Source organism: Oryzias latipes, chromosome 17 (genome assembly GCF_002234675.1).
Source record: "Oryzias latipes chromosome 17, ASM223467v1".
NCBI classification, from domain to species: Eukaryota; Metazoa; Chordata; class Actinopteri; order Beloniformes; family Adrianichthyidae; genus Oryzias; species Oryzias latipes.
The window spans coordinates 7,831,736-7,850,243 of record NC_019875.2 but is presented as its reverse complement, the minus strand read 5'-3'; the positions used below and the strand labels follow the sequence as shown (position 1 = coordinate 7,850,243).

General features: G+C 40.7%; 1 protein-coding gene across 1 annotated transcript; it reads right to left on the bottom strand.

Annotated features, from left to right (window-relative positions):
* Nucleotides 1–588: 588 nt before the first annotated feature.
* On the bottom strand, nt 589–14,539 carry cfp (complement factor properdin). The gene is made up of 11 exons (XM_011486182.2): nt 14,349–14,539; nt 10,629–10,767; nt 7,613–7,776; nt 7,371–7,538; nt 6,136–6,345; nt 5,701–5,868; nt 5,435–5,626; nt 2,154–2,327; nt 1,815–2,012; nt 1,241–1,352; nt 589–986 (listed from the first exon to the last, which is right to left on the bottom strand). Exons 1-11 carry the CDS (start codon nt 14,407–14,409, stop codon nt 851–853), a joined length of 1,722 nt encoding a protein of 573 aa, XP_011484484.1. The 5' UTR covers nt 14,410–14,539; the 3' UTR covers nt 589–850.
* Between the last annotated feature and the right edge of the window lie 3,969 nt (nt 14,540–18,508).

Below are 18,508 nucleotides of genomic sequence, written 5' to 3'. Positions count from 1 at the left end.
ATGCAAATACTTTAAATGTATACTAGTAATCAAAAAGAAATCTCCAACATGCACAGTAAATATCCTTAAATTGGCTTTTCATTCACTGGCATACATCTCTCCTTGTAACTGTTCTAACTTTTTCTATCTTGTTGCTAACTGGTATTTCAATAAGGAGAGTGATTGACAGATTTCAGAGAGACACAGGAATTTATTTGGCGGTTGGGCTCTGGGCTGGAGAGATCTTGCATGCTTGCAAATTCACCGTCAGGCATCCATTTTCCCAAGGAACGCCATATTCTCCCCGCTAATTGAGAGGTATCTGAAGGTGTACCTGTATATATTCAGATAGATAGATAGATAGCTTAGCCCTTGTCATGGTAGGGAGAACACATCAATGTAACCTTTGTGCTATCTTAGATGATCCCACCCTTACATTGACGTAATATCCCTACCATGACAAAGGTGGATAAAGGTGGAAAGATTTCATGTAATCCATGGAGACCAGTGAAGATCACAAATCATTGAAGAAAAAAGGTTCAGCGCACTGTCTAGTGGGTCTAGATGACCCAACTCCCAATGTTAAAGTGCCTAGGATAGAACAAGGGGTAAGCTTAAACATCAGGAACTTTATTCATCCATTATGGCTTGGACAAAACACACCTAATTGCACACGTCACCTCCCATCTAGCAAGGCAGTTACATTACAACCATTCTCATTAATAAATGTAGAAAAAAAATCATTTCATTCTGACCTGTTGATCTAATGACGCAAAGCTAAAAAAGAAGCAAAAACGAAAACATTTGGGTCATGACTAATGCCTATTATTAAAAGAAAAGAAAGCTGGTGATGAAGGCACTGTTGAAGCTGTTAGGGTTCAGGGCAGGGAGGAAGGTTGTGGCACTTCTGTTGCTCATATTTCGGCCCTCCATCAGGCGTCGGACCACAGTCCGGTTTCGGTGTTCCAGAGAAGTGTGCCTCATCCCCCTGACGACCAATAGTAGGACTGGAAAAGGAAACACACATTCCTGAACTTCTACATTTCATGAAGAGAAGTTGTTTGTAAGAAAATTATTTTAAATTCAACAAAACAAAAGTTTAGCAAACTAATATTCTTTCTTTGTTTTAAAAGTTTTGCATAAAGCAGGAGTGCATCAAAACAGTTTCCATTGTTTAGGTTGCACATATTTTGTTTTCTGCAGGATTAAAAAGACAGCAGTTATTTAGTTTTTCTGCTGCTGGTTTGGGCTGATAACAGACCTGTAGCTGCTGTAATCTGGTTTGCATTTCCTAAATCGGAGCCGTTTGGAGTTTTCTCCACATTGAGGGACACAGTAGCGCCAAGGCTCCCAGCCATCCCAGGTTCCTTTTACTGGAAAAGAGCAAACGCTGTAACAATGTAGAACAGGTTTCATCTTCTGGCATTTCAAAGGGGAGATTTGATTAACTTTTTTAGGCTATAAAGCTTAAACTAGAACCTTATTTGTTGCTATGCTTTAGACTGAATGAATGAATTAAAAAAATAAAATAACAAACAATAAACACGATTTTAAAAGTTCACGTTGAGCTAGAATAAAAATGCGTTTGTGTGAATTAATCAGTGTTAATGCAAAAGAGAAAGACTACACTTCTGTTCTTGCATTAACAAAATGACATCTTCCGGTAAGCCTCGAGCAAACAGCTCACAAACACCCAAGGAATTGGTCAAATGCAGAGAAAATAATTCACACACACTCAAGTGTGAGACAACTGATGGGACTTTAACTTAAACAAAAAAAAACGATTTGGTCCTAACCATTTTGTGTCTGAAGGAGTTTAGATCCGAGTTACTTACAGTTGCGACATTTGTCGACATCATAGCAGACTTGTGATTCCAAGAGTTTGGTTCCACTGCAGTACGAGCCGTTATGAGCTCGAACACATTCACGATTGCGAGTCTGTTTGCCACCTATTCTCTTGCAGTTAATATCTTTGTCACCAAATGGATATTTACACTTGCTCCACTCAGACCATTCTGTCCATTCTCCATGCACTGTAAAAACACAGAAATTGGTTTATGTTGGATTTTAATCTCTGTCAGTAATTTCAATCTATTAGTAAGATTTTGTAAACCACTAAGCAGATAAAGTGTTTATCACATTGTGAACAACGTAAAAGATTAGAAAATGTGAACCTGGGCAGTGGACTTTAGTAAAACAAGTTTTGGTAATACGTCTCTCTCCAGAACAAGCGCGACCACCATATTTAGGAGCGGGGTTGTCGCATCGCCTTATTGACTCCTGAAGTCCCACTCCACAGGTGACAGGACAGGGAGAGAAAGATGACCAAGAGCCCCAACTGCCATCCACTGAATCAAAGACAGAAACACAGATGCCTCAGAGATGCAGGATTTTATTTTATTTTAAAATCAAAGTATTGAAGTACAGTTAAAAAACACATCAAATGATCAAGAGAGAACAGTTTAGTGCATGGTTAAAAAAGTGAAGTCGGCACGTTTGTTTCAGTTACCACAAACCGATCTGTTAGAAAGTCCTAATGTAATCACAACACAAAGCTAAATTTGTATTGTCAGTCTGTAACATGTCAGGTTTGTTTATAATATTAATAATAATAATGATGGATTCTATGCTTTTCCAGATGCTCAAAGCGCTAACAATGTCTGTCCATTATTCATTCACTCCTTTTTCATGGTGCGCTACTGATGTAGCCTCAGCTGCCCTGTGGCAGGCTGGCAGGGGCGGGGCTTCCAGTATGCGCCTACGGCCCCTCTGACCATCGCTGGGACATTCATAGGAATTCACACACCAATGGAGCTGCACTGGAGGCAGGGAAGATAAAGTGTCCTGCCCAAGGACACAACGATAGTTGACTGGAGGGAGCATGGAGCAGGCCGCCGACCCTTTGATCATTGGCCGGCCTGCTCAACCGCCTGAGCCGTGGCTATGGTGAACCGTCCCAGGATTTTCTGCCATCAATAATTTGTTTATAACTGAACTGAATTATTCAGTGTCAAAAAGGGGGTTGGTAGTCTAATACTGAGTTCATATCGGGCATGTGCATGCTCATAGATATTTTGCTTTAGGAGGCTTCAAAAGTTCTCAATAGGGTTGAGGTTAGGGGAAGATGTGGGGCCACACCATCAGTATATCTTCTTTTCTCCCCAGAGCAGCCAATGATGCAGAGGCATTCCTTGCAGCTTGAGACGGTGCATTGTCATGCATGAAGATGATTTTGTTACGGAAAGCACAGTTTTTCCTTTTGTAATAAAGAAGAAAGTGGTCAGACAAAAACTCCACATACTTTTCAGAGGTTACTTTCTCACCTTCAGGGAACCTAAAGGGGCCGACCAGCTCTCTCCCCTTAATTGCGGCCCAAGCATGACTCCCCCACCTCCTTGCTGATGTCACAGCTTTGTGGCCATCCACCAACCACCCACTTACTCCATCTGTTTGGACCATCCAGGGTTTCACGGCACTCATCAGGGAACAAGACTGTTTGATGATGTATGTCTGGGCCCACTGCAGCCATTTGTGCTTGTGAATGTTGTTTAGCTGAACAGAGGGTTTACGTACAACTACAAGCAACTGAAGGGTCCTACACCTTGATGTTTGTGGGACTCCAGAGACACCAACAGCTTCAAACATGTGCTAGCTGCTTTGTAACATAATAAGTTTGCTACAAAATAATTTGGAGCAAGCTGTACATATTAGGTTGTTCTGTTGCGTTTTATCAGCTTAGCTTTTCATTCAGCATTTTTGTCTGTCACTTTATTTAACCTTTTAAGACCTAGCATCCGTGGACATAAGACTTTGGACTATATAAGCACAGTCATTAATTCTGCTTAACTGGGGCCCTGTGACTATGTGTGTAGAGCAGAGGTCTCAAACTCGCGGCCCGCGGGCTATTTGCGGCCCCGAAGATGATATTTACAACCCCCGCCTTAATATGAAAGTTTAATCTTAGTGGGTTCCGCCAGTTTTTTTATGAATGACACTTTTTCAGTGTTGTGTGCGGAGCTGATGAACCAACCAATCACAGTGGGGTAAATTACTCTTGGGGGCGTGACATTGACGTGACATAGCTTGAAGCAGGGAAACATTTAGGGCAGGGAACCTGACAGCCCCCTCCCCGGACAAGCAGGAGTTCCTTACTTTCCTTTTTGGAAATGGTCTATTCGCACATCACTTTCTAAGGAGGGGAGGGGTCAGCTGCGAAGAAAAATTGTAACACACATAAAAAGATGTGTGACAGCTAACGGGGCTGTAGCATTAAAGAGGTGCGAGCAACAACAACATTTAGTCTTAGACACACTTCAAATACTTTGACTTCCTCTTTCGGCTTCTCCCATCTGGGGTCGCCACAGCGAACAAGTCGCATGGTAAATTTGGCAATGTTTTACGCCGGATGCCCTTCCTGACGCAACCTTCTCAAACCGGGCTTGGAACCGGCACAGGGGTAGAGAAGGGAACAGGGAGCAGCCCGGAGTCGAACCCTGGTTTCACGGACGGAAGGCGCTGCAAACCAGCACGAGCTAAACCGGCTCCCTTAGACACACTTCAAATACGTGTGGAAAATGCAACACTAGGCGTGTTTGAGATGAACCAGGGCCTCGCCTGGATCGTTGGCGAGACCAGGTGGCTGCAGGCGGGGAAAGGCGGTGAGATGACGGCAAACGCTGAGCTGCAGCGAGACTGAACGAGAACAGGAAGTTGGAGTTATCCTTAACATTCAGTTGAGTTTTAATGTGCCTCTCCCCCTTAGTATGATCTGTGTTATTATATCTTTTATAATTATATTAATGTTTTGTAATGTATGTAGCCCATTTTGTATCAAAAGATTTTTATTTTTATTGATTACTTTAACTACAAGAACTGTCAGGACATCGTTTCCCTCAATGCATTGTTTTGTAGTCATAATGCTGATTTATTTACTTATTGATTTTTTTCATTTAGGTATTTAATTTTATTTGGTTGAAAGTTTTATAAATACATTTTGTACAGAAAACAGTTAATAACAGAGTACAGTTAATAGTATAGTACATGTTCACAAGTCTGATTCAAACTGGGATTGGCTCTCAGACACTCACCAGTTGCGTGTGTGTGTGCGTGTGTGTGTGTGTGCGTGATGAAGTTCCAGCCCAGCCTCAGCTAGACCCTGCCTTCAGTGGCCCAAAGGTAAATTGAGATTGAGATCCCTGGTGCAGAGGTTTAGCTCACATATTAGCTAGGGTTTTAAGAAGTTAAAGAGGAAAAAAGTGCTTTAACAGATGTGCAAAAAGATTCCACACATGGATAATGGATCTGAACTATATTTTGATCAACTTGTTGATTCAACCCTGTGGACACTAATCACTGCACTTTTGATTGAAGACCTGTGTTTTGTCTTTACAGTAAGATTACCCCAAAACAACATGATTTATACATCGGACATGTAAAAAAATGTAGACTAACCTACCTGGACAGAAGGGCAGATCATTGCATCTTTCTGTTTGACTGTTTTGATCTGGGCAATTCTGGCCCGGCGGGTTTGAGGAAGGGCTCGGGTTGGAACAGGAGCGTTGACGTGTCTTAGTCGCGGGTTTGCTTTCGAAGTGACAGGATGATGAACAGTCCCCCCAGTTGGACCACCCGGACCAGATCCCATGGACTGTCAGAGACAGAGACCTGGATCACCTGTGTTTTTAATTTGCACGCGTGTCTGTATTTGTGCAAGCTGGTTACCAGGACATGGACTCTGACAGACGCTGGTCCGGCTGCTTGTGCCTTTACAATATTCACCACCATATTTTGGTGAGGGGTTGTCACATTTCCTCACAGAGAGTTGCAGACCCTCCCCACAGGTCACAGAGCACGGCCCGGGCTGGGCCCATTCCCCCCAGTTTCCATTCACTGCAGACACCAGACAACATAAGACGATCAACTCTCAGTTACCTTTAAAGGGCCTACATGCTTTTCTTGAGCCTGTCAGAGTCAACTATATCCATATACTGTGTATGATAGTATATTCCCTTGGATTGGGAGGTGCTGGTACTCACAGTGCAGGTTTTTAGAGGAATAATCAGAAATTGATCAAATAATACACTTAAAAGCTCAAAACGTTGATTTTGCATTACATAGGCCCTTTAAATATGAACATTTCATCCAATACCATCTCACCTGGACAATTGGGAAGCTCGCTGCAATACTGACTCTGATGGGCATCTCCAGGGCAGTCATCACCCTTTGGTATAGTGTCTTTGGAGGGAGCCGGGTTGGAGCAGGTACGCTGACGAACTCTTGACGGTATGACGGCATCAGACCGTTGATCATCAATGCAAGTACCTGAGCACTGACCCCAAGCAGACCAACTGGACCATCCCCCATGGACTTATAAGTGGATAAAAACAAGTGAACTTAAAAGAACCGTATAAAACAAATGAACAGAATCTGATGAAACATTTGAATAAAGTTTTGAAGCCCCAAATATTGTCAACAGCTAAAACTTGTGAACTTTAGGGAATTTTAGGAACTGATAGTATCTTCAGAAGGGGCAGGTTTATCTTTTTCTCTCACATACACCATTGCAGAATCTCCTCTACTAGATGAGAATAAAATTTACTCTCTTTGGGGACTACAGTATTCCCCCCATACTCATCCCCCAAAGAATATCAATCACAGATCCTTACTCATCAAAAACACTTCTGAAACATTTTTGATGCTTTGTACAAGATTTTATAAAGAACATTGGGATATTGCTAATTTTTCCCTTTGTTCACAGCAATTGACTGCACTGTAGCATATTTTATACACACATAAATCAGGAGTGTCACTCTCTCACTCTGTGTTGAAAACAGGAGCCCGTTCTTCCTCCTTCATCAGTTCAGTTCCAAAGAGCATCTTCTCCCATCATTCATTCATATGGATGATAATTATTCTCTGCAAATATCCTTCTCAGATTATCAGGATATTTTCTGGCCAATTCTGAGTCAGCTGATGCTATTTCTCCATTCAGGGGAAAACTTTGGTTGGCAGCAATTCAGAATCTGGCGGAACCAGTTTATTGCTTGCTGTGAAATATTCTTTAGCATCCGGCGAGGAAGCAGATGGGCCGGCATACTCTTCATCTCCGCTCCCCTCCTCAGAAATTCCCGTTCAAATATACCCGTTCAGACGCAAAAGTCTCATACAAGCGTCTCGAGTTGTCTGAGTATCTGTGGTGAACCGGAAGAGTCACGTGACTGAAAAAAAAAATCTACGAAGACGGGAAACCGCGAACATTGAAACGCAAGTAAGCGGGGGAAACACAGTACCTTCATTCCTGTGCTAGCAGTTCAGATATATCCAGGTTATAAACATTTCTAAACAAACCATACGTCATTTTGTACGGAAAGCACAGACTTTTGACAGGTTACCTGGACAGGCATTATTAGATGCACATGATTCTGTTTCCTGGGACGGGCCGCTGCACACCTCAACGCACTCAGGAGGACTTCCACAAGTCCTCTGTCTCTTCCTGACTCCCACTCCTCCACAGGTGACAGAGCAGGGTGACCAGGGGAGCCATGAGTCCCACGCCTTCACTATACAGAGGTAAACATCACCATATGAAACGGTGCCACCTGTAAGCTCCTTCGTTGTAACGCAGTGAGCTTACCATCACAGCAGGTGCCATTGCAAGGTTCTATGTGCAGAACATCGTTCATGTTTGTGCAGCCTGATTCTTTAAGGCCGAAGCATGTTCGGCGCCTCTGCCTCACTCCCTCCCCACACAGGTTGTTGCACAATGTCCAGGATGACCAGGGAGACCACACATTTAGTCTAAATGAATTCACACAAACACACGCACACACACACACACGCACACAATTGTTCTTGATATTGTTCACGATCTTAAAAATGATCAACCCTGATGATGATGCTTTTCTTAGACACTTGTCCCCCGGGAGTTTGCATGGTCTCCTGGTCCATGCGTGGTTTTTTTTCCACGGACTCCAACTTTCTCCCGACATCCCAAAACATGCTTCATGGGTTATTTGGTTGCTCTAAATTGTCCCTAGGTGTGAATGTGAGTGTGTGATTTGTGGCCCTGCGACAGACTGGCAACCTGTACAGGATGTCCCTTGCCTTCGCCCACGAGTGGGCGGGATAGGCTTCGGCAGCCCCGTGACCCCAAAAAGGACAAAATGGATTAAGAATATGAATGAAAGACTCGTCCCCCTGCTTTTTGAACTCTCAATGTAAGCAATCATTATTACTGCTTTACCTAACTGGCTTCTCTCTTTCAAATCAAATAATCCAGCATTCCTGTCTTTAAATTCAGCCCACTGAGGCTGATCAACAGATTTTTCAATGATTAATCTATTTTTTTTAATCTATTAATGTTTTTAATCAGTTGATATTTTTACTATTGTTATTGTTTTTAATGTGTGTGTGTGTGTTTTATGAGTGTCAGCAGATGGCCACTTTTAAATTTCCATAGGGATTATTAAAGATTCTATTCTATTCTATTCTATTCTATTCTATTCTATTCTATTCTATTAACAGAGTCTTGTGCTGCAGTATTCTTCATACTGCAGGAAGTAATTCCTCTACATACAGTGTGACCCAGTGAAAGGGATTTTACCAAAAATGTATGATGCAGTGTTTTGTCCCATGCAATGTCTATCTTTACATCCAAATTTTAAAGGATCGTATCACAACCACTGACTGTTTGTGAGAACTGGACTGAGTGATCCCTCCCCCCTCATGTTCCAATTAGCCAAAATCCCAATTACTTCTATTGAGACATAAAAAGCAATTCTACAGTCATTCTAATTGTCAGACTAACCATTGTTTTAAAATGTTCTTTCTAACCCAATTTTTTCCATTATTTTTTGTCTGTAATGGAAATAATTCAAGTTATGCACTAACCAATGAGATTCCTCAATAAAAGTATGTGGTCTTTCATCAAATGCTCAAAGCATTTGTTTGAGAGTCTCCCAAGCCCCCAAGTGGTAGGGATGTGGACTTCTAACAAGCTCACTCATAATTGGCGAGAGTTGTTGATACAGAAAATGTTCAGACCGACTCTGACCAATCATTGCTTACTGACAGTTTCTGGTTCCAACATGGCATCTGTAATGCAAAAAATGGCAACTGAATTGCCTTCATTTTAATGAAACCGGAAGTAAGTAATATTCTATCTACACTCGTTCGATCCAGTTCTCATAGACAGTCATGGCCAAAAGTTTTGAGAATGACAAAAATATTAGTTTTCACAAAGTATGCTGCTAAACTGCTTTTAGAGCTTTGTTTCAGTTGTGTTTATGATGAAATATAAATACAAGCACTTCATAAGTTTCAAAGGCTTTTATAGACAATTACATGAAATTTATGCAGAGTCAGTATTTGCAGTGTTGGCCCTTCTTTTTCAGGACCTCTGCAATTCGACTTGGCATTCTTTTAATCAACTTCTGGGCCAAACCCTGACTGATAGCAACCCCTTCTCTCATAATCACTTTTTAGACCATGAACCAAAAATTTCAACGTTTTGGTCCCCGAGCCACTCAGTTATTACTTTTGCCTTATAGTGCTCCATAGTGCTTGAAAATGCATTGTTCGTCACCAACTTAATGTTGGATTGTTGGAAGAGGTTGCTGTTGGAGGGTGTTTTGGTACCATTCTTTATTCATGGCTCTGTTTTTGGGCAAAATTGTGAGTGAGCCCACTCCCTTGAATGAGAACCGACCCCACACATGACTGGTCTCAGGATGCTTTACAAGACTGATGGTAGTGCTCATCTTTTCTTCTCCGAACAAGTCTTTTTCCAGATGCCCCAAACAATTGAATATGACTTTTTACCTGTCCTGAGCAGTCCATTCGCCATACTTTTTGCAGATGATTAATCTGTCCCTGATATTTATTTTGGAGGGAAGTGGCTTCTTTGCTGCCCTTCTTGACACCAGGCCATCTTCCAAAAGTCTTTAGCTCACTGTGCCACAGACACGCTCACACCTGCCTGCTGCCATTCCTGAGCAAGCTCTGCATTTGTGGCACTCCAATCCCACAGCTGAATCCTCTTTAGGAGACGATGCTGGCGCTTGCTGGACTTTCTTAGACGCCCTGAAGCCTTCTTAACAAGAATTGAACCTTTTCCTTGAAGTTCTTGATGATCCTATAAAACTGTTTATTTAGGTGCAATCTTAGTAGCCACACTATCCTTGCCTGTGAAGACTTCTTTATGCAACGTGAAGATGATTCTTTGTAGGTCACTATGGTTAATAATGGAAGAACTGTGATTTCAAGCATCGGCCTCCTTTTAACATGTCAAGTCAGCGATTCTAACACAATCAGCCTGACACAATGATCTCCAGCATTGTGTTCGTCAACACTCTCACCTGTGTCAACAAGACGATTACTGAAATGATCTCAGCAGGTCCTTTCATGACAGCAATGAAATGCAGTGGAAGGTTTTTATGGGATTACTGGTTAGTAAATTTTCATGACAAAGAAGGACTATGGAATTCATCTGATCACTCCAGATAACATTCTGGAGTATATCCATATTGCTTTTAGAAAAACTTAAGCAACAACTTTTCCAATTTCCAATATTTATGTAAGTCTTCAAATCTTTGGCCACGACTGTACAATACAGTCTCAGTTTAAGTGTGTGCCTGTGTGTGTATACTGACCCACAGAACTGGCACTCTCCCTCTTCTGTCAGGTAGCCGTATTGCGGGTTGTGACAGCAGTCGTCCATATCCACCTCACCGAGCTCGTCACTACACTCACCTGTAGTGGTGTTGAAAGCAGCGAAACACCGCACACACTCTGCACACAGCAGCACACAGCAGCAGACAAACAAACAGATAAGAAAGTGCAAACACGGAAAAGAAAAATTGATTATTAACATATCATTGTTAGTCCTTAAAATAGCTAAAGGAACACAGCTGTTTTCCAACATAGACCCCAAGGAAGGGAGAGGCCTTAAAAGACCTATATCATGCAAAATCAACTTTTTAAACTTTTAAGTGTATTGTAATGTTAATTTTTCACAAAAAAACAACCCTTAAGTGGTATTATGATTAATTTTCACATTTCTGAGCATTCCTCAAAAAACCTGTACTCTGTGCACCAGCCCCTCCCATTCCACTTAAACAGCCATGGTGTAGAGGTAGGGCGGTCGACCTCTGATCGGAAAATTGCATGTTCAATTCCCACCTAATTCCCATGTGTCAAAAAAGTCCTTGGACAAGACACTGAACCCCACCTTGCCTCTGGTGATTATAGGTTGGCGGCAGGGTTAGGCAGCAGAGCCGTGTGAACGTGTAAATGGGACTGTGCATGTTAAGCGCTTTGGGCCTGCGAGTAAATTTGAGTAAAGGGCAATACAAGTACAGTGGTGGACAAAATTGTTGCTACCCCTCAGTTAAAGAAAGAAAGTCCACAATGCTCACTGAAATGACTTGAAATTAGGCCTGCACAATATACCACAAATTTATCGTTATCGCGACATCAAGCTGTGCAATATCCATACCGCAAAAGACGGCGAAAATCGCAATAAATGGTTACCTTGACCCTTGTGCTATCCTAGGCACTTTACCATTGGGAGTTGGGTCATCTAGACCCACTAGACAGTGCTCTGAACATTTTTTCTTCAATGATTTGTGATCTTCACTGGTGTCCATGGATTACATGAAATCTTTCCACCTTTATCCACCTTTGTCATGGTAGGGAGAACACGTCAATGGAAGGGGGGGGGGGTCATCTAAGATAGCACAAGGGTTAAATGTGCTAAAACAAACTCATGGCAGCTTGAAATATTGAATAAATGAAATAAATCCCTTTATGCATTTAACCAATCGGAAGGACCCGTTTACGTTGTTGATCAATCAAATGAGCCCTTTTATGTTTGATGTTTGCCTCCTACGTCGACAAGGGTCATTTGGAGTATAATTTTTAAACTGTTGCATTGAAATGGAAATGATGATTTTGGTTGGTTTGATATTTGTTTATATACCGCAAATTATATCGTTATCGCAATATTAATCACCAATATCGCATATCGGGAGTTTTCCTCATATCGTGCAGCCCTACTTGAAATGTTCAAAAGTAACAATAAATTAACATTTATCGAAAATTAAATACCGGTAATCAAAATCAGCCATTACTTTTGAGTTGTTGATTAACAGAATTATTTAAAAAAAACAAACTAATGAAATAGGAATGGACAAAAATCATGGTATCCATAACTTAATATTTTGTTGCACAACCTTTTGAGGCAATCACCCCAATAAAACGGTTTCTATATTTGTCAATGAGCCTTCTGCACCTGTCCACAGGTATTTTGGCCCATGACCCATGACCTGCGATTGAGACCAAGCTTTCTGACTCTAGGCAGCACATTTCTATCCAGAATGCCTTGATAATCTTGAGATTTCATTTGACCTTGCACAACTTCAAGACAGCCTGTGCCAGATGCAGCAAAGTAGCCCCAAAACAGAACTGAGCCTCCTCCATGTTTCACAGTAGGGACAGTGTTCTTTTGGTTGTATGCTTCATTTTTGAGTCTACCAACATAGAGCTGATGTGCCTTACCAAAAAGCTCCAGTTTGGTCTCATCTGTCCAAAGTACATTTTCCCAGAAGCTCTGTGGCTTGTCAAAATGCATTTTTGCAAATTCCAGTCTGGCTTTTTTATGATTTCCTTTCAACAGTGGTGTCCTCCTTGGTCGTCTCCCATGAAGTCCACTCTGGCTCAAACAATGACGAATGGTGCAATCTGACACTGATGTACCTTGATCTAGGAGATCGCCTTTAATGTCTCTGGAGGTTGTTCTGGGCTCTTTGGATACAGGTCCAACTCCGTCTCCTCAATTTGTCATCAATTTTCCTCTTCCGGCCACATCCAGGGAGGTTGGCGACTGTCCCGTGGGTCTTAAACTTCTGAATAATATGTGCCACTGTCGTCACAGGAACTTCAAGCTGCTTAGAGATGGTTTTATAGCCTTTACCTTTACGATGTTTGTCTATAATTTTGTGTCTAGTGTCCTGGGACAACTCTCTATTTCACTTTCTGTTGTCCATGTTCAGTGTGGTACACACCTTTTCACCAAACAGCAGCGTGACTATTTGTCTCCCTTTAAATAGGCAGACTGACTGATTATGGGTTTGAAAACAACTGTGATGTCAATTAAAGGACATACCTGAGTTCATCATGACCCCCTCTCAGTCTTTTATGGAGGTACCATCATTTTCGTCCAGCCCTATTTCATTAGTTTTTTTCTTTTTAAATAATTCTGTTAATCAACAACTCATTTCAATAAATTTTAATCTATTGTTACTTTTGAACGTTTCAAGTCCTTTCAGTGAGCATTGTAGACTTTCTTTCTTTAACTGAGGGGTACCAACAATTTTGTCCACCACTGCATACACCCTTCCAGGAAGAGTCCGCACTGCCACCACCTCAGGTTAACACACACATCCACATTCTCCACTGTGCTAGCTGTGATCGGCAAAAACACTTTCATTTTCTATGCACAATATATAAATCCATCTTTGAAAAAGTTTGGATGTTGTTTGTTTTTGTGGGTCAAACGCAGACACGCTGCAGAGGCTGGCTCCAGGTTGACGTCATGAAATGGGCGACACCCACATGGAGCAAAAGGTGGCGCCTCAGAGTTGAGTTGTCTTACTTCCATGTAGGAAAACAAATAAATCTTTAGTTTTCCAAAGGTATAATAGAGGAATAGCATAGTTTACTCTGAAAGGCTCAAGAAAAGCATAATATAGGCCCTTTACTATGGATGTATTTACATCAAAGGGCATTAAGAGAAATGTCACAATTTCAACACAGAAAGAAGTTAGTTTTCATTTTTACTGAAAGTTCCAATACCTTTTGGTCAACCCCAACAGAAAACTTTCACTTCTTTTTCTGCTCTTGTGATTTTGCTGAGGTTAACAGTTCTGACAGGAAAAGTTTAGCATCTATTTTTGACTTTTTAATAGGTCTATCATGAATCTGTTGTTTTCAGCCTAATCTCCATTGCGGATTTTAAACTCCAATTTACTATTGTTAATGATTGCAGCCACAGGAACATAATTTTAACTAGGAATTCCTCATTTTTAAATTTAAAGCAACAAGTTCTTACCCGCAAATCCATATAAACCTAAATTTGTTTGTACAAACTTCGTTTTGAAAATAGAGAACTCAGTTTTTTCTGAATTTTTTTAGTAGGTCATTAAAGATTAAATACTTTAGTCTTAGATTTGGGTAAACAAGGGAAAAAATGAGCAATTAAAAAGTAAAAGAAATAGTACATATAATAACTGGTTTTAAAAAACATGTTGAGAGGTGTTTACATTGATCACAGAGTATTTAGGCCAAAAATCAGTATCTAGATCTGGACTGACCTGAATGCTCCACAGAAACCAGCAGGAGAACCACAGGCAGCAGAACCTTTACAGCCTCCATCCTCCTGCAGTTCTTCTCTGAATTGAACCCAAAAATTTACACTTCTCCTTTTTTTAAATCCACATTCAAATCTGGCTTTCCTTCTAGCCCACTGCTGAGCTTCCTCACGAGCTTGCGAAAATGTGAAGTTTTCAGAGTTAACTCATAAACCATGACCCTGATTTTAGATTTGTTTGCGGTATTGATTAGTTTAAAGGTCCATACAAGAAAAAATATCTTTCCGTGAGCCAAGCATAAATCAAACAAGTGCTTGTTCTTTAGACAAAAAGTATAACAATGAGTTTATGAGTTTTTTTTTTTGCTTTTCTTATTTCATTTTTAGCTTTTAGATACATGTAAACATATGTACATTACTTTACTGTGGGCTCTACAGAGCCAGATCAAATATAAAAATGACAACATTGGTGTATAATCCCCTTTTTTTCCCTAATCCATACATGTAAATGCATTTCTTTACTTTTGGAACCTTGCCTCTGAACAGCAACTAAACACTTTTGTGGAGCGGAAAGATAAGAAAATGTACTTTAAGCTTATTTTAATACTAATCCTCTCTGACAACAGATCGTTTTGCCTTAATTTTGTTCAGTATATTACAAGTTAAACACTTAAACAGAAATATAGATGTTGGATTGTTGTTTTGATGCAGGTTTTTGATACCTTTAACCCAAGGTAAATTTCAGTAGATCTTTGTTGTTACTAGTTGTCTGTCATCAAAAATGCTGCACAGTGGTGTAATGGTTAGCTCTTTCACCTTGCAGTAAGAATGCAGATGTGCCTCTGTGTTAAATAGCTGTAACACAGAGACAACCAATCAAATAGCAGCTTGTGTTGCGCTGTCCAAAGTGACGAACTCTCTTGGTCACGAGTTAGATCCTCAGTGAGAAAGGACAGTCAGAATTTGTAGAAAGGGATTTAAGTATAATAAATATGAATCTCTTTATTTTTGGTAAACTGCAAAAAATATTTCATAATTATATCTCTCTACTTCTATGCTGTTCTTTGCGTATGCCAAATAACAGTCATGGTGTCATGGTGCCTCTGGGAGTCCTCCCCCCTCCCCTCTCTGCTCTGCTTCTCAGATTGGACCCAGCTGTTGGCACTCACCTCATCATCCAGCCTGTAACTTCAGAGGAACCTCCACCAGCATTCATTGCCAGTTCATTGCCCCTCTATGGTGCCTCACCTGGTCACAAAGTCACACTATTTAGTTTATGCAATCCTTGCCATCTCGCTAATTTCAGTTTTGCACCTTGTCTACAGGACAGATTTGATGTGTGCCAACCTGGCTCCTACCTCCATACAGGCCAGCTGAAAATCCTCAGAGATTCTAAGCCACCAGCCACGCCACGACTCCAAGCCACGCTATGACTCTGAGACACGCCACGACACAAGCCACGCCAAGATTACATTCCACGCAACTCCTCTCAACCTCTCCTCAAGAGTTGATAAGCCGTTGGAAAAACATCATCCATACTGGTCTTCATCCGATCACCATCTACAGTCTGGGACAATAAATCATTACATCCAGTTTGATCTCCCGTTGTCCTTCCGGGTTCCAGCAACTGGATCTGCTCTGCCTTGCTGATCATGACACATGGTCTGTTACTCATTTCAACCGTGCTTTATCAAAGATATTAACATGTAAAAATAAAAAAGTATTTCACACAAAATGCTTAAGTATTTAAACATTAAAGGGCAGAGGTATTTAAACATGCAAGAAGTTAATAAAAGTACTTTAAAAGTGTGAAAAAAAATTAAGCAAGTATAAAAAAAATTTGAGTTTTCTATCAAAACTAAACAATTGAAGAATAAAAATGTGTAAGAATACCGTATTGACAAAAACAATTTTACAAACTAAATTACAAATATTTTCATGTTGAAGGTAAACATCAGGAGTCCTTTTATAGTCAGTGTTTGTTTGTCTTTTTTTTAGAGCATTAGAAGTATTTTACATCCCTAGACTGACAAAAGAAATTAACAGAAGATCCATCACCAAGCTAACCAGACTTTGGGTGCCCACAAGGAAGACAGTTCCACGGCATCTTTCATGCAGGTTTCTGTTGTTGTTGCTGCATACCTACAATCTCCTTCACAATTTGTTTTCAATATCAGCCGTACAGCAGCTTCACCAGGTTAATGCTGGGGGGTTCACTGAAGCAAGTGGGAGAGTCACAACTTGCACAATGACAGTTTCACTTCCTTTAGAGAGATTTTGCCACAGCTGCTGGGTCTTCAAAGGATTTTTGGGGCTTGTGTTTAAATGAATACGTATTTCTGTTACTCATCTTCACCATGTGCTACACGCAGCGTGAGATGTGCTGTTTAGTGGTGAGGTGGAGGAGGCTGTTGGGATTGCTGGGGGCAGTTTGAACCAGAGCAGCATACTCTGGGTCTACCTTGCTCAAAAAGTCCTTTTGTCTATGGTGCTTTTCCAGACGGACATTAATGGCATCCCTCTTTGGATTTGTCCAACGAGAATGGTCCAGAATGAAGAGCAGATCACCTGCTTTGATAAGACCAGTGCAAGCTGCACATGGAGAGGCAGTGGCGGCAGTTTTGTTAAGACATCTGATGGAGAGGAGGACAGAAGAGTTAAACATTCTTACTTCTTTCTTTGAATGCAATGCACTAAGAAATAAAAAACAAGGCTGAAAAGTTGAACTGAATTACCTTTTACTTTAGTGACTTGAGTCATTGCTAGTAAGTCATTAGCAACTACTCCAATGTTGTTCTGAAACATTGGACTGTTCAGTTAGTTTAAACTTGTTACGTAGGTGCAGTTTTATTGTCAGAGAGTGGCAAGTGACGCTCTTCTTCCTCAACAACCGGGGCTCTCTTAGACTTTTGTTTGTCCCAGTGAAGAGGAACCAGATGCCAGCCAGGCTCCACATACTGTTTTAGATAGTAATTACCATCTGTCCATCTTCAGAACCTGCTGATTCTCTTTGGTGTCATGGGGCTAAACCAACTATGGGTGAAGGCAGAGCAAACCCTCAACAGGCCACCAGTCTGTGTGCCCGCACACTCAAAACTACAATTTTTAGAGACAACATACAATTTATGATGCATCTTTTTGGACTGTGGGAGGAGGAGCCTTTTCAATGTGAGGCGAGAGCACTAACCACTACACCACAGTGCAACCCATACACATTATTTCCAATTTTTGTAAATCTAATATTTTGGCATTCGCTGAGTTTTAAATTAATATATTTTTGTACCAATAGAATTCCAGTAATTTATCAGTTGTGATAAAGATGTCATGCATGTCCTTTAGAACACTTTCAAACAGTATAAAACAAACTCTTGCATATAAACGTGTTTTCAAAGTTAAATTATAAAAAAAAAAATCACAATCACAATGAAGCATACAGGGATTTGCCAACATCAGCTAAATAAATAAATATATAAATAAATAAATAATATTCAGCACCACGGACAGCGCCATCTCCTCCAAAGGTTTAAGGTGGCATTTCAGATTTATAACCGTAACCCTTTCCTGACGACACTTGTAACCTCCACAGTGCTGAATCCGAGTGAAGGATGGAAACATTTGTCAAGACAAAAACAATAAGGTTGATTCCATATAAACCGTTTATCAACAATTGTCAGGAACTGGTGGTGTAGCACATCAATCCAGGATACCAGGCTTGGTGACAGAAACTTAAACCATTTAACAGATAAACTGACACATGACAAAACCATTGGAGCGAACAAAAAAAAGGGTGACAAAGCAGAACAGAGCAGAGCAGATGACATGACACTGAGGAACTGAAAACCAGACACTTAGATACATTAATTGTAATTAACTAAATGAACAACGTGAAGCTGGTGGGACAGACAGGGCAACTCAGAACATGATCAAAACAACATAAAAATCCAGACTAAACAGAACCGTTACAAATATAAAAGCATTGAAGACAAATGGAGTTTGAAAAAAAAAGTGATTAAACTGCAGTAAAGCTTTATTTAAATTATATTCCTCAAGTGTTTGTCTACTGAGATTTATAGTAACATTCTTTATTTTGTTGTTAACTTCTATTTAATCCGTCTGTTTGAGCTTCAGGAAAAGATTCATTTAATGTAGCCTTATTATAAGTAA